This window comes from Mus caroli, chromosome 1, assembly GCF_900094665.2.
Source record: "Mus caroli chromosome 1, CAROLI_EIJ_v1.1, whole genome shotgun sequence".
In the NCBI taxonomy this organism is placed as follows: Eukaryota; Metazoa; Chordata; class Mammalia; order Rodentia; family Muridae; genus Mus; species Mus caroli.
Window position 1 is genome coordinate 141,443,063 of NC_034570.1, and position 17,488 is coordinate 141,460,550.

General features: G+C 39.7%; 1 protein-coding gene across 3 annotated transcripts in view; it reads right to left on the reverse strand.

The window, feature by feature from the left end:
* Hmcn1 (hemicentin 1) overlaps positions 1 to 17,488 on the reverse strand; it is a 427,483-nt gene that overhangs the window by 121,178 nt on the left and 288,817 nt on the right. For all 3 annotated transcript variants that reach the window (XM_029475879.1, XM_021160385.2, XM_029475883.1), the window contains 7 exons: positions 16,775 to 16,898; positions 13,727 to 13,902; positions 11,277 to 11,373; positions 7,410 to 7,532; positions 6,363 to 6,524; positions 3,508 to 3,789; positions 407 to 574 (listed from right to left, as the gene is read on the reverse strand). In XM_029475879.1, coding sequence (XP_029331739.1) covers positions 407 to 574; positions 3,508 to 3,789; positions 6,363 to 6,524; positions 7,410 to 7,532; positions 11,277 to 11,373; positions 13,727 to 13,902; positions 16,775 to 16,898 — 1,132 coding nt within the window. The remainder of the gene's footprint in view (positions 1 to 406; positions 575 to 3,507; positions 3,790 to 6,362; positions 6,525 to 7,409; positions 7,533 to 11,276; positions 11,374 to 13,726; positions 13,903 to 16,774; positions 16,899 to 17,488) is intronic.

The following is a 17,488-nucleotide window of genomic DNA, read 5'->3' on the forward strand; positions in this document are numbered from 1 at the left end:
GGTTTCTCTGTATCGCCCTGGCTGTCCTGGAACTCACTTTGTAGACCAGGCTGGCCTCGAACTCAGAAATCCGCCTGCCTCTGCCTCTTGAGTGCTGGGATTAAAGGTGTGCACCACCACATCCAGCAGGAACTCTCTTCTTAAAAATGTAAGTACCATTCAGACTAGTCATGTGCCTGCTGTACAGTACAAGGGGGCTGCTAATATTGCTAATAAGATGATGCTGACTCCTTTTCACATAGCTTTCTATGTTTTGAATATGTTGTGTAATATGATGAATAGGTGTCATAATAAGTACCTAGGTCAGAAGGAAATTGAAACAACTTAAACAGTAAAAATGGAAAACAGAAGAGGAACGAAATTTACAGGACGGTAACCAGATGATCAGGCTATCCATTGAGAATACCTGAGAGAATCTTCACAGAACTGCCAAGGTTGACAGGCCAGCCATCCTTTAGCCAGGTTATGGAAGGCAGGGGGATGCCGGAGGCTTCACAGGTCAGGGATACAGAACTCTTTTCCACCACACTGACGTTCTCAGGGACTCCGTGGTTCCCGATGATGCTTGGAGGAGCTGTAAGACAAAGCCAAAGTGACTGGAAATAAAAAGTAAGAAATAAACACTAATCCTCAACAGCTTATTTCTACCAGGAACCACCCATTTTCTGATTAATAGTAATCAAAATAAGGAGCCATAACAATGCTAACTCTGAAGATAAAAATTATGTCACTGCTTCCCAATTTGAATCCCAATTGGGGATTGAATCAATTGGGAATTGATAGTTCAGCAATGGTAGGCTAGTTTCTGAGTTTGTCATATTTTCTGACAGATTTATAATTTAGATTCACAACCTTCTTAGAGACAGGATTCTGAATGGAAATCAGTGGGTTGGGGCATCTCTGGAGTGAACTGGAGATCTGGGAATGGAGAGGTTCCTGGGAGTATGTGTGTGTGTGTGGGGGAGAATATGGAGCCTGAAGTTGTCACCTCTTGTAGCCAGATAGGACTTCAAATGGAGGGTGGGTAGCATCAATCCACGCACAAAAGCTTTGACTCAAAATTTGTCCTGCCTACAAGGTGTGCAGCGATAAAGATGGAGCAGAGATTGAAGGAATAGCCAGCCAATGACTGGCCCAAGTTGAGACCCATCCCATGTGTGAGAATCAGTCCCTGACAGTATGCTTTGTGGGCCCATGGGGGCTCACAGAGACTAAATCATCAACCAAAGAACATGCATGGACTGGACCTAGACCCCTTACACACTGGTCTCTGACTCTGTTGCCTGCCTTTGGATTCCCTTCCCCTAGCTGGGCTTCCTTGTCTGGCCTCAGTGGGAGAGGATGAGCTTAGTCCTGTTGAGCCTAGATGTCTCAGGGTGGGTTGGTACCCATGTGGACTTCCCCTTCTCTGAGGAGAAGAGGAGGGAGTAATGGGGGTAGGGATTTGTCAGGGTGGGACTGGGAGGAGAGGAGGAAGGAGGCAGTGATGTAAAGTGAATCAAATAAATTAATGAAGAATAGTTATAATCTTAAAAATTAAAATAATATAACAAGAATATAATAATTATCTCTCCTTTTATGCTCCCTTCATCTTTGGCATACATGCTGGTCACAAATGTAAGAGATTACCACTAAGCTTCATTCCTCTCCTTTTGGTGTGTTATGAGACAACTTGGTTTTGTAAATAATGCTGCTCCTGAACTCTCTATGGAGGCAGGCTGGATTTGAACTCATAGTCCTCCAAACACAGCCTCAAAAGTACTGGAATTATAAATATGCACCAGTAGACCTAGCTTTATTCATTTATTTATGGGATTCAAGCTATAAGATTTGTTTCTATTTAGATTCCCCATTACTTCTATAGATTTTAAATTTATACATCAAATTGCATGCATGCAAATAGTTGACTTTCAATAGGTATATATTTAGCCTCTTCCTGAACCAAATTTGTCATTTACTCATTAGAATCTTAAATTTGACTTTAATATACATACCTCATACCCATGGGACTGTTAAATAGTCTTTATTTAAGATTTGAATTTGAAAATTCTATAATTAAAAGATTTAGCCAGATGTGGTGCTTGTCATGCATGTGTTTAGCCCCAGCACTGGTGAGGCAGAGGCAGGTTGATTGATGTCATCCTGGTGTGTCTACACAGTGCGTTCCAGGTCAGCCAATTACACTGTGATTGCTTGTCTTGAGTTTTGTCTACTTTATTCTATACATCCTCAAAAGAACACCAAATATGTGTTCGTCTCAGCAGGTAACATGAAGTCAGACATGGAAAGATAAATGATGTGACTAGGGAAGTCATAAGTACTTAGAAATGGGATGGAACACTGTCTTCTTACACTCAGGATCTCACATTGTACTAATCTGCACAAGAGCTATCCATACAAAATCAAGGCAGTCAAAATTCATGCATAAATGGGGGAGATAACTCTAGACCCTATGCCTTATTAAGGAGCTCTTGGTAGTTAAGAGCTGCTGGGGAAGGGAGAATCATTCTCTTGGAGGACGTGGCCACTAGAAATTTTCCAATGCTTCATGGTTTCATGCCATGCACATATAGGCAAGTGCTATTTGGACTTAGTAATTTATGAAGAAGAAAAATGAGAAGGAGGAGGAGGAAGAGGAGGAGAAAAAAGAAGAGGAGAGGAAGGACTTACAAGCAGGAGCATGTTGTCCCTCTGAGAGGCTCTACCCAGAAGCTGGCTCAGATAGTTACAGCCAAACAGTGAACAGAGCTTAGGGCTCTTATAGAAGAATAGGAGGAAAGACTGCAGGTCCTGAAGAGGATAGGAACTCCACAGAAAGTCCGAGAGAGTCAACTAACCTGGCTCTGAATCTGAACCACCAACCAAAGATAAGATACTTAGACTATCCAGAAGACATGTAGCAGATGTGTAGCTTGTTCTTCCTGTGGATCCCCAACAACTGGAGCGGGGGCTATCCTGAAAGCTGTTGGCTGCATGTGGGATGTGAATTTCTAGCTGGGCTGCCCAGTCTGGCCTGAGTGAGAGAGGAAGTGCCTAGCCTCACAGAGACTTGAAGTGCCAGGGTGGGGGGATACCCAGAGGGGACATCTGCAAGTGGAGACAGGGGGGAGGAGTAGGGATGGGGGAAGGAATATGCGAGGGGTGATTGGAAGGATGCCAGGGAGTGGGATGTAAAGTGAGCAAGTAAAAAATAAAATGTAATTAAAGGAGTATTTAAAAAGAAGACGAAGGAGAAGAAAAAGAATAAAAATGATTATATGATGATGATGATGATAAAATAATAAATTGAAATGAAAGGTACTGGAGGAAATATGAGTAGATTTGGAGGGAAAATGAAGGATGGGATGTTTAAATGATCATATTTCACTGTATATATTCATGAAGCTCTCAAAGAACTTCAAAAACATTAGGATACAAATGTAAGACTTTCAGCTCAGAGGTCTATGCTCCCAGGATACTGGATTGCCTCATCCTGTGAATGATCTGGTTGCTTCTCTTTCTACTCACCATGAACACTTAAGTCGTATCTCTTGTCAGTCATTCCTGCTACATTCACAGCAACACACACATAACGGCCGGTATCAGACACATGAACATTCTTCAGCTGAAGGATGCGGCCTTCATCCAATATTTCCACTCCTTTTCCCTTGGTCAAGGGGCGGCCATCTTTCATCCAGGTCACTGTTGGCTGAGGAATACCCTGCACCTCACATTCCAAAGAAATACTTTTCCCACGGATGACAGTAATCTCAGGGCGGTGGCCGCCACTGTTGGTTATCGATGGTCGGACTTTGGGGGAAAGAGAGAGAGAGAGAGTGAGAAACAATAATGTTTGCTTCAATTCTAATAGGACTTTCACTTAGAACTTCTGATCCTCTTGCTTTCACCTCTAAAGAACTGTGACAATGGGAATGTGCTACCTCACCCCCATTATAGGTAGTGGATGAACACCCGGGCCCTATGCGTGCTAGAGAAACATTACCAGATGAGCCACATACTCAGTCCCAAGATAAATGCAGTGTAATGTTAATATATTAGCTACTAAAAATGAATCAAAACAGCAGACTGCATGATTATGTAATCAATTATGAGCACATTTCGAGGTAGAATTCTTTACCATTTCTAAGTGTGTTGATACCAAAAAAAACCCAAAAATTAAACCAAACCAAAACAAAAAAACCCAAAAACTATTGACCCAGAGGGAAAAGAACACTGTATTTAAAAATAAATGATGCAGTAACTGAATTTATTATTTATAACTCTGATTCACAAGTGTTAAGACTTCTTAACTTATTTCACTAGGGATCCCTTTGTTGCATGGGCCTGGTGCTGTTTGTATGGTTATGCTAATCCGATCTCCTGGGAGGGGCTGCACCAAGGATTGAGTCATTGTGAACCAATCCCCTAATGAATAAAGGAGTCTATCAATGGGAGAGTAGGCGGGACTTCCAGGTTGGATGGGGGAAGAGAGGAGGAAGTGGGAGGAGGGAGGAGGAGGAGGAGGAGGAGGAGAGAGTGTCCTTTTGGACAAGGATAGCGTAAGGACAAGATATAGCTACAAGCGTCTCCCAGTTTCAATGGCGGATCCATGAGGATTCGCCCGCCACCAGAGGATTTAGATTTAATAAGGCTTACAAGAATAGGATTGTACTTGTTGCCCCCAGAGTTACCATTGTTTCTGAACTAAGTTTGTGTTGTGTTTTCCTTCAAGCAGCGGCTTGTCTGGGTTCAAGAGAGAAGGGGGGAGCGCAAAGCATGGGTTTGCCTGAGGCCCACCACAAAGTTGTGGGGGATTTGAAGCACAGGGTTGGCATGGTAGTGACCCGCCAGTGGGAACTTAGCGAGCTGGGTGGAGAGATTTTGGAGAACTGAGTGAGAGTCTTCATAAGATAAAACAAGTTGGCCATTGCCCGCCAGTGCATGGCCAGCCAGGCAACCCGGGCAGAGAGTTGACTGCACAAGTGTGGGAACGTGCCGGTTCGTTTTTAATATTTTGTGCAAGATTCCTTTGCACCCAATAAAGTTCTATGTGACTCTGAATACATAGGCACATAAAACAGGTATACAAACCAAACACTTGCTGATAATAAATCATAAATAAACTTATTTAAAATAATTCTTTAGTATGTACATAATTTATCACTTACCAAAGACAAAAGCCTTGTGCATACTAATGAGATGGACATGCATTTTTTTTTAAATTAATTCAACCCTTTATGTTTAAAGAGAGGCCCTGTGAAGGCTGGGCTCTCCTGATATAAAGGAAAAATATTAACACCCTTTCCCTGTCTTGTGTTCAGTGTGGATTTAATGTCACAGATGCAGCAACCATCTGCAATACCACGAAGGAAGGGGTAGAAAATCATGGACCCTCTGCCTTGCTAGGACTGCATATATGACTATCTCCAGAGACCAACTTCCAGCATCAGGGGTCTCCTTGTGGGAGGAAGAAAACTACCAGTTTATGCCATTCATAGTCTGTTCTGTTTCTATGGAGCTGACCTTACCTAATCGATAAGGAGCTGAGAACTAAAAAGTAGAGCTTGGCCAACTTGGACTCACATGTTTGTGGAAAAAACAATGGTTTGTGTCAGTGAACCTGCGTTCTAGGGACAGTTCTCCCACAATAAGCCACATGGCCTTGCTCACCCATGAAAATGTGTCAGTTTGAATTCCCATGTGTACAAGCTACAAGCACCAGCTCTCCCTTATGTAGAGAAGCCCATAAAGATTAAGTGACATCATGCATGGTTTCAAACACTCTAAAATGTCACACAGGTTATAGTCGACATACCCTTTTCAAATAAAACATTTTCTATATGTTAAATATAATCTAAAGCCGAGGCTGTAGCTTAGTTGGGGGCTAGTACTTGCCTAGCATGCATGTGTGCTAGCACATGCCTGCAGTCCCAGCATTTGGAAGATGGAGCCAGGAGGATAAAAAGCTAAAGGTCATTCAAGTTTATACCAAGTTTGAGACAAGCCTGGGCTACACGAGAACTTATCAAAACAAACAAAGCAATAACAACAATGAGACAAAAGCACCACCATCAGCAACAAATACTATGAAGTATATTCCCCTCTCTTCCCTTTCTACATACTCCTCCCACCCAGCCTACTTCAACCACCTCCATGTGTCTGTTACTGGTCGAGCGATGGGGATGAACAGCTGAATTGATGGATAAATAATGGCCCAAAAGGAAGGGACTGTTCTCTGATTATGTCAGCATGATTTATACCACATGTGAGGTATAGCTGTATTGCTGGGAATGGCTCTTACAGCTCTAAAGAGAAATAGAGAAGGAAGATAAAAATCTTTAGAAGAAATCTGCACCCCGAGGTTGAGGAGATCAGTAACTTACTATACACTCGCAGGTTATACTCTTTCTTTGCAACTCCAGCCACATTGGACGCCACACATGTGTAGAGTCCTGCATCTGCTTTCTCAGCAATTGAAATTTGTAGTCGTCTGCCACCAGATAAAATGTGAACACGTCCTTCAGAGTCAGCCAACACCAGAGAACCTGCAAGAAAACCCAAATGGAAGAATCTGAGGCAAAAATGGGCAGCTTTTATATACATGCCCAGATAGAAACTTATTTATTTAATTACTAGTTTAAGTACCTAAAAGGTAGACCTAAATATTTGCAAATGAAAATCTGCTCAACTACAGACTTTAAGCCTAACATATGTTGTAAAACTGTCATAAATGTTTATTTTAGAAAATAATTTAAGAACATTCGTGAAGAAAACAATAATTCCTTGAATAGTAGACTCTTGATGATTAGAGATGTCCTATAATACTTTTGATTAAAAAGCAAGGACACATTGCAGAAAATTGATTTGTCTGGTGAACAGTTTGAAAATGATCTTCACTGAGATAATATTGAAATATCACATGTTGGAAGTTATTACAAAGCTATTTGCTATCTAGCATTTAGTATGCAAATGTCTGGAAAGGTTTCTGTTAATGTTTTCACTATCTATCTGTCTGTCTGTCTGTCTGTCTATCTATCTATCATCATCATCATCATCATCTATTTATATTTTATGTACCTTGCTGTCTTACCTGCATTTATGCTAATGTAAAGATGTTGGATTCCCTGGAGCTTTCATTACAGACACTTGTGAGCTGCCATATGGGTGCTGGGAATTGAACCCAGGCCCTCTGAAAGATCGGCCAGTACTCTTAACCTCTGAGAGCCACTGCTCCAACCCCTGTTTTTGTTTGTTTGTTTGTTTGTTTGTTTGTTTAACAAATTGACATGTTAGATGAACAATCTTTCTTTCTATCAATCATCTATCTATCTATCATCTATTTATTTGTCTATCTATCTATCTATCTATCTATCTATCTATCTATCTATCTATCTATCTATCATTTAATACTTTTAGGGATCCAAACTGACCTTTCTTCTTCCAGGTAAGATCTGGGGGTGGGATTCCACTTGATTCACATAGGAGAGTGATAAGATTCCCTTCAATGGCTGTAAGTTGCACAAGCTCATCAGAGCCATAAATACTAGGTGGTACTAAAAGAAAAAAGAAAAGAAAGTATTGCTTTTCACAGTTTTTGAGTCATGTAGCTTCCCTAAAACTTTACACATAGTAGAAAGGGCTTCTACCCAAATGATGTAATATTAAAGGTTGAATGTCACCTCTAAAGAATGCAATTAATTTCTAATAATAGAACTTCCTACTATCAGAAGTTCTATAAATGAAGTACTCAGAATAGCATAGTTTATTATAGATATTTAAACATTGGTATGAAAGTCCTGATACTAACCAAATCTGAAGTTGGTCTAGACACTGCTACTCAACAAGCTTTGACATCCTAGATGCTAGCTATAACTAGAGAACAATAGGCATATAATGTCCTGTAAAGAACACAGTAAAGAATTCCACCCTAGAGGTAAACACTCAATTATTCTAGATTGTACATCTTGTTCTTCATTGGTTTGAAGCACTTCAAATCAGTCTTGAGCGTTAAGCTTCTTTCAAAGGAGTTTCGGTCTGAAGACTGGCTAACCTCTCCCCTCCCCAAGGGACACTTCAGTATTACCATATGGAAGATATTCATTCTTCCAGATTACTGGGAGTTGAATCGTTATAGAACCCATTCCATGAAGTTTCATCCTTACTCAACTACCTCTGGGCAAACAATTCTATTCTTCTGATACTCATGAATTTCAAATTATTTATTTATTTATTTATTTATTTATTTATTTATTTATTTATCTGTGAATCTGCCATTCATCTACTCATTAATTGGCCACAAAACTTGTTTTGTTTGGCCTCTTCACACCAAGACCTTCTGTCATTCTGTAGGAAGGCAATATCCACACGAATAAATATCTGGTCTAAATACCCACTGATTCAGTTCTTTTGTATGTTTTTCCTTTACTCCATCAGAAACTATACAATCCTCCTGTGTGTTCATAAATTCAGCCATGGTCTGAAGAGTACCATATTCTTACTTTTCCTCTCAAATGATTCCAGTTCTCAAGTCACCATCCTAATTGAATCCTGAGTCCTTTTGTGTCTCAAATTTCTCCATATTCAATTCTTCTCTTATTTATTGACCTCTTTGCATCTTAGATTTCATAATCAATAACTTCACACTCTCTTTTTGCCAATATTTTCAATTGCCTGACTCTTCACTCTTATTTGGCAATACCTTTCCTCTAGATGGATTCTACAGTGTTTATTGACATCAAGTATCCAACAGGCAATGGATCATACAAAAGAAAATGGCACAACCACTGGTTGACACTTTTCTAAACTCATAATCTCCACTTTCACCTCATCCTTATCTACTCCTGTGGCTTCCATGAATATACGTAGTTACGAGCCTAATGAAGACTCTATCTGGACTCTGGATAATACAGCAAACTGATTGTTACATCATATGCTACATATGATTCTCAAGAAGCACTGCCAATCTCAACCTGTCCACAACAGCAGCTCTTCTTCTTCTCTAAGAGAGACACCATCACCCATAAGCCCAGCAGATCAAGGAACACAGATATGTAGACTTGGCTCATCTAGATTCAGTTTCTTAATCACATCTAGAGTATAGCTGCTTTCTTTAAAAAACATATATCTGAGCATCCCAGTTATTCTTTAACACTCTTTGATATGCTCTCTGACACTTAGCGTGAAATGCATTGATTGAAGAGCATTTGCCAATCCACCCTCTCTGCCTTTCTACCATGTATTTCCTTTCTTTCTTCTGTCCATGGTGAGTGATGCCGAGTTCACAGATTGGGCCTATTCTTCATGTCTATTATTGCCTTTATCTTATCCACAGTCAATGCCTACTCGTGCTTACGGTCTAAATTACACGTCACATAACCCCTTACGTCTTTCTTTCTATCTAACATAAAATAGCTCTTATATTTAAGTTAACTGTTTAAAGAGTTTTTGAACCTGAAAATTTCCTCTTTCTCATTAGTCACTACACATGGAAACAGAGAACGCACGCATATTTTCAATTGATCCTATCCCCTCTATCTCAAACATCTCCCCTGTCATTCATTATTGCATTTTTTTGCATTCTGATTTCCACTGTTAAACTCTTTGTTTCAGAGACATTAACATACATACTAGTGAAGGACATCTTACAGTTTATATCTAGTGATTTCTGTGCAGTATATCACATTATCCATTAATCTATTCATCCATCTATGTACAAGCTATTCATTACCTATTTTATTTTTCTGGGGACATTGCTGTCCTTAGTTTTCATAGCATCACTTTTCATAGATTTTTTTCCCCCTGCCTGTTTGACTGCTCAGTTTCCCACTTAGGTCCCCTTTTCTGTCCCCGTGTCCACACAGTACTCTTGGAAGATGTTCTGTATAGCAGTCTTCTGTCCACATTTCCTTAAGGAATCCTAGTCTCTCTATACACTGAGCTATGTCTCTAACCTTGTTTACATTTCTGACTGTGCGGTGGATAACTTCACAGTGTTGGTCCACATGCACCTCCAAAGCCTCCTGTTTCCACCTCCCTTGTTTTGTTAATTGGTTTCACTGGGCACTTCTACTACATGCACGTTATTTTTTTGTTCAGATCTACCTTCACCCCATTCCCCCCTCTTCTTTACTCCTTTCCCCCACCACCTTCTCCTCCCTAATGTTCTCATTTACTTTTAGGTTTTCTGTTTGTCTTGGTTTTGGAGTCCACATTCGAGAGAAAGTGTGTAGCATAGGCTTACTTTATCTCACTTTTTAGGCCACCCCGAGTCCTAGTTTCCTGTCTGTAGCCACCCTTTCACCTTTTATAACTTTTAGCTCAGTGCCTTGTCCAAATTGGGAGATATGGGAATAGTTTTCTCATTTGAAAGAAATGAAAAAGAAGAAGGTGAAATGAAGAGGAAGAAAAAAAATGGGAAGAGCTAGGAATACAAATTGAGGATGCATAATTCATATACACTTAATATAAACTTGCTATATGGCAAAAGTTTCATCTTTTTACAGAGTGAGCAGTAGCTTTTATTCCAATTTACTGCAGTAATATTAAAATGATCATTATTTTTAACAACTTATTTCCACACACATGTATGCTTTTAAAATTAATTTGTCCATCGAAATTGAGAGGAGACTTTCTCTACATATCTTTTTATTTTAAAATGTCATTTTCTAAGTGAGTCAAACTCATTTCATCATTTCAGGAAGTAAAAAATTAAAACAAATAACTAAAAATGAGACTTTATGCCACAAAGAGAGATGCAAAGTGCTATTTAAAATCATGGTAAAATGTTGGAAATGGAAGCATTTTAATACAATGAGTAGACAGTCATAGCCAAGGCAGTGTGCATTATCTTAGTAGCAAGTGTTAAACATTTCAAGGGACAATAGCTTCTTAATTAGTATGGCAATCTCCTCTGCTGCTTTACACAGCATAAGTGTAATTTATGTAATCAATTTGCATATGTGAATGACTTTAAAATTTACTCTCACTTGACAAACCACCACCACTGGTGTCTAGAAAAAGCCCAACAGTAGAAGCCCTGGCTGAAAACGCTAACAGGTATGTTAGGCCAGAGAGAGGAACCATGTCACAACGAAGTCTAAATGATTAACAGGTTTAGCTCAGGGCCTCCGTTCATCTCTTATGAGGTTTGGATCAGTTCATTGAGTGGATGCTCGGGAGGAAACTGATTCTTTCCATATAAGCACTGCAGTGGAGGGATGCATCTTAACAACTGAAGCAGTAAGGAAAAGCCAATCACAAGCTGCCTGCTGGGTGTGACAAGCGCTCATTATACTCACCCCAGATGTTAACATTGTAGTTCTTCTCCGTTTTTCCAGCAACATTTGCGGCTTCACAGGTGTAACGACCAGTGTCTCCGGCCTGAGCATCTTCAATCTCAAGTAAAAAAATCAAAGTCATGCTTGGAAACCAGCCCCTCCCTCTCAACATTATATTGACCATCAAAATGAAGAGAAAAGTTCCTCTCCATATCTCTTTATTTAAAAATATCATTTTCTAAGTGAATCAGATGTAAAAATCTTTTCATTATTTCAGGAAGTGAAATTTTTAAACAAATAATAAAAAAATGAGACTTTATGCCACATTATTATTTTTTATTATACCTCCATTCTTCTCTCTTAGAACTAGGCTGTTCATTCCTTGCCATTATAAATTGAAAGTATGTAAAAACTTGTTGGAAGGCTCTCAACCAAGAGATTGTGTTCAGTCCAGAAGAGACTTTGGACTTGGATTTTGAGCAATGTTGGAATTTAAAATTGGCCTACACTTGAAGCTGGATTAAATAAGATTTGCACTATAAAATAGATACGCAATGTTGAGGTCAAGCTCCTTTCCTGAAAATGTCCTCACCAGCTCCCAGTGCCAGGGTGGGACCAGTATGTTGTGGTGTGCCTTTGTCTCTGGATAAAGCAGTCCACTGTAAAGATGCCCTTAAGAGTCAGACCTGGCCCCAGCGGCCTCCATTTCTCTCAGATTCTTCACAGTCTCTGCTGTTCAGTCCAGTGCCATCTACTACACCCTCTCTGTTATAGTTGGCTGAAATGTTTTAAAATGATATGCCCAAAGAAGTATTGTTTTCTTCTTCTTCTTTTTTTTTTTTACTTAGGTTNTTCTGTCAAGTTATGTGTTCACAGCAAGGCAAAGGAAGCCAACACACTGTAGAGCTCACAGGAAGTTTTAGAATGAGGAGGTTGGCTATTGGAAAGCAGGGATGAACATTAATGGAGTGTCTAGTGTACTCTCAGCAAAAGAAAAAAGAAAAGGGGGTGAAATTCCATTATTTAATTTAGTCTTATGTGTGAGAAAAATGCTGGGTATATTCTTAAGATAGTATTAACTAACTAGTTAGGGTTGGGTCCTGTAGAATGTCTCACTGTATGGGGTTTCTCTCTACTCCTGCCAATGGGACTTGTACATCCCAGGTGTCTGGCATGGGTTCATGGGAGACATCAGTGGATCTAAGGATTTATTCCCCATTACCTAAAGAAAAGAACATCTACACCCACTGAATTTATGTTCATCGAAATGCCTCCCTCTGTCATTCAGCCACATCTAAGCTTTGAGATTTTGCCAGGTGCTTTCTAGAACACTAGACTCGCCCTCTGAGCATGAGTAGTACCGATGCTTTTTGATTATGTAGCTCGGCTACCTCATCCATCTTTATTCACTTAGTGAGTCTGGCCTGACCTTTCCTTGCTGTATCACCATTTCCTTTTATTACAGCCTCATAATTCCCAGGTCTTCCCACCCCTTTTCTTTAGCACACATGAGGTCTTATTTATCATGGTGTGTCTGTCTTCCTTGGGAAATCTCTTTAGCCTGCTGCCTTCCCTACATGCAGACATTCAATACCATCCTAAAAACTCTTGGTTGTCAGTAACAACCCTCCTAAATAAGGAAGCTATATGTAGCTAGTAACATGGGTTTTGAAGTTCTACTCCAATGTATGGCTCTTAGCAAGAGAACATATTGCTTGTCTATACTTTCACTGTCTCAGTTGTGCTATTAGCAGAATTTTACAAATACACACTGGGGTTATGGACATCCATATCTTTGGGTTCCTTTAGCCTAATTTCTCATTCTTATTCCAATGCCAGTTTGATTTGACTGGGATAAACTTTTTATCAACATTCTCTCAAACATTCACTTTGTGAAGTTTTCCATCCCCTACAACCTAACTTACTTGCTTTCTTTCATCAGAAATTCTGTTCTTCTCTGAGCTATAAAACTAGGTTGTCTCCAAACATTCTTCCATGCAAGCAGAGCCTCACCTTTTGCTGTCCCTCTCCAAATACTCAGTATTACCCACTTGGTCATCAACCCAAGTTTATAGCAGTTCTGCACATCTGGGATGAAGTGACTTTGTATGGATTTATGTAAGATTGCAAGATCCTGAAGATATGAGATGTGTCTTAATTTTTGTAGCCTTATCCAGAGCACCTAAAGTAGGCTATTACTAATGGTTTGAATGCGTATACGTAAGGACAATTCTTAAAGTACAATTATAACATTTGTGTTTTTTTTTTAGGTGGCTTCTGGCTAAAGTATGGATGGATGACTAAATATTTAAATTCTTTTAATCATAAAATGTAAAACAACCACCAGAGCCAATAAATAGAGTTACTAGAATCATATTAGACACTAGAACATTTATAAACAGTCAGTGTGTTTAACAGATGTAACACTGAAACAATGTGCTTGGGAACTGGAAATGAATCTGTAGCCTTACCTTAAGCACACTTCCATTTTCAGAGATACTGAGACCTGGTCTCTTCAGCAGAGGGCGGCCATCCTTTAACCACATCAGAGTAGGGGGAGGAACAGCATCACTTTGACAAAACAACTCCACAGCTTGGCTAATGAGGACGGAGACATTCTGTTCTTCTCCCATAATATTGGGTGGAGCTAAATGAAAGATGAGCGTTTCCTCAGGATAAGTCAGGCCAGCATACTATGAATGTCTATTAATGACCCAGTTATAAGAGACACACAGAAGAACACTGTTGTTTTAAAAATGGAATGCCACAATCATTCTTGTATACACTATGGGCTTCGTTTTATTTAGAGGCAGTGTGAAATTACTGATTAATACATTCATGTGGACCAAAGACTCTACTCACTAATTGTTTTCATTTTAAAGAGCGTTTGCAGTTCAAAGTTTTCACCAGTTACATCTAAGAACCACACAGAACTACATGTTTCTTCTTGGGGCTTCCAAAATAGCTAATTACCCACGAAATATTTGGGAAACAACGATGAATTTAAAAATAGGATTTCAGTACTTATCTGAGTCATTTGCACAAAAAAGTAAGTTTTACATTTGAGGTAACATCTTTCAGAGGACAAGGCTGTAGAGGTTGACTATCAAGCCCCCACACCAGAGTGTGCAAATATAAAATAGGTGGCTGGTTACGTTGGTCATTTGCCTTTTCTGAATGTAGATATATACAGGCCTGAATGAGTCCTCGATGGCCTCAAAAACGTAAGGATTTTCACAAAATGCTAATGCTGGTAGCAAAGCTAAGCGTCTGCTGACTTGTGGTTTAGAGTACTCTTTTCTGTTGTACCAACTTTCTATGGCATGAAGGACTGTGGGGAAGACTCACAGAACAGGGAAGCAGCTACATCAGAATCAGTGACCAACTGTAGGACATAGTCACAATTGCATAAACCAAGGAAGTCTGTTGAAACTTCAACAAAATAGAATAGAATCCTCGGGCCTTAGGACTTGTCAGATGCTGAAATGTTATGATAGACACTTAAGAGAATGTCCTTCCCTGGAGTGTGTTGAAAATAAACTGTGTTTTGTCCCCAGGGGGGTTGGTGTGGCTTTGAAAGAGAGTAGGCTCTACAGGCCATCGAGGACTCATTCAGGCCTGTATATATCTACATTCAGAAAAGGCAAATGACAAACGTAATCAGGACCTACTGCAGAAAAGCCACTCTGAAAAGGGCACGGGGGAGACTTTTCTTGGCCAGTTCTCACTAATTTCCTCAACCACCAGGGAATATGTTTATAGTTATTTTTGTTGTGGTTATTGTTTGGGTTTGATTTTGTGGTCACAGGAAAAACTAGTCTGTCTGTATTCACTTGGGTCCCAAAGGGCCTTCCAAATGCTTTCATAGACATAAGATTATGGTAATAAAAATATTATTACAGACTATGGGCTGATGTTTTAGGCTCAATAACCCAGCATGTGGTAGAGTGATGATCAATGTCTCAGACCAACCAGCAACACTGTGTGTCTGTAGCCACCAGGGTTCTCCAATGCCAGATCTGCTGCAGAGGGAAAGGGTTATGAAGCAAGGGAGACATCTACAAGCTGTCCCTGAGTCCATAGCTTGAGCTACCTGGAATAAATGAACTGTAAAGATGAAGATGGCCCATAGAGTGCATGGAGCAGGCTAGCAGAGCATCTGTGCAGAGATCTGTAACATTCCTGAACACTGAGGAGCCCACAAGGCATCTACTAGCAGCACTGAGCTTAAGGCAACCTCTGAGGACCAGAACACGGTGGAATTGATTTTGGGTAAAGATGTATTGATAGTCTCTTCAAAATCAAGAACACTATAATGTGGCAAAATGGGCAATTTTAATGGCATTGCAAGGTACAATGAAAACAAAATATATTCATAAGCTTTGGTCAAAGAGTGTCTAAACAGAATGGCCAATTCTACAGTTTGATTGAATTTTGAATTAAGTTTGGCTCCGTTGGATTAAAAATTATCAGAACCATGCATGTTTGTCCTAAGTTCTTCCTAGGATTTTTAAAAGGCATGCTTTCATCATGACTGTTTTAGGCATCAAGGTATACCAAGATGTAGATTGACAAATATCATCTATGAATTGAGGTCACTGAAGTCTCAACTTGGTTCTGGGGCCTTATTCTGAGATAGAGTCAATACTACCCCTTTCTAGACCATCTAGCTGCATTGTGAGAAGGGGAAAATGATGAATTTTTGTCTGAATTCATATCTAGTTTAACTTATATTTCTCTAACAGCCCTCAACTCAAGGATACTGGAACGATCAAAAAATGTGTCTCCTGTAAATATAGTTAAAGGCAATGAAGCACAGCTTTGAGTAGAATATATAAAAAGAGCTTTTCCAACAGACATTCACTATAGTTAAGTTATGTACAGCTGCAGGACGTAGTCTTGTTCTTCAAAATGCTTTATAAAAAACCCTATACCGATATACACATTCTAATTAAAATTTTATGTTTGTAGGTGTGTGCCGTGTGTTGTTATATGTGTCTGGGGTATATGCATATAAACTGTGTGTTGTTATATATGTGTTGTTATATGTCTCTTGGGTATATGCATATAAACTATGTGTGTTGCTATATGTGTCTGGGGTAAATGAGGTGTCTCTATCACTCTCTGCTTAGTCCTTGGAGACAAGGTCTCTCGTGAACTTGATGTGTTCTGATTGGCTAGCCTAGCTGACCAATGAGCTCCTGGGAGATAGCTACCTCCTTTCAGCCCCCAACACTGGGGCTGTAGGCACATAAAACCACACCCAACTTTTTACATGGATATCAGAGAGTTAAATTCAACTTCTTGTGTTCAAACAAGTACTCTTATGCCCTGATGAATCATCGCCCCAGCTCCAATACCTTGGAACTTAAAAGGGTTAAAATAAATCAAACTCAAACATAAAGCAGACACAGAATTTGATTTGAGCCAGTTTAGCTAAATCATCAATTTATCTGTTTCTCCTTGTCAACAGTCTCCCTTAACATCTATTTCAGCACACAGGCAGCGGCATGTCTCACCGTAGACTCTGAGGTCAATGTCCCTTTGTTTCTCCCCAGCAGCGTTCACTGCCACGCAGGTGTACCTTCCTGCGTCACTCATCTGAGCACTGGTCAGTGCCAAGATGCGGCCCCCGGAGAGAACCTATCAATAAAAACAAAGCTAGTTAACCAATATGAGAAAAGTAAGTATTTTTTAAATCATTTCCATAAACATTCATAGAGGAGAAAAAGAGAGCACCTACCAAAGAGAAGAGGGAATAAAAGGAGGTAATTATCCCAAACTTTCTTGGATCAAGTAGACAAGAGATCACAATAGTATTAACCAAAAAAAATTTAGCTACACTTATTGTTTTATTATCCTACAGATCCAGCAATTTCTTTTAATATCGATGTGAGCTTTGTGCCTTTTACAATCATCAATTCTGAACAACTGAATGTCAGAACTGTATTCTGTATTGGGCAACATAGGTAGCCTTTATGTTCGATAGAAGCACTTATTAGAGATATACAGAGATCGGCTTCAGACCACTGCAGTAAGACAAAAATTGCAGTAAAACAAGTCATAGAGAGATGTCGCTCCCAATGTGCATCAAGGTACTGTTTAACACTACACTGTAGTCTGTTAAGGGTGCAATAGCATTAAGTCTAATGCAAAGTATACATACACACACACACACACACACACACACACACATATATATATACACGCACACACACACACACACACACACA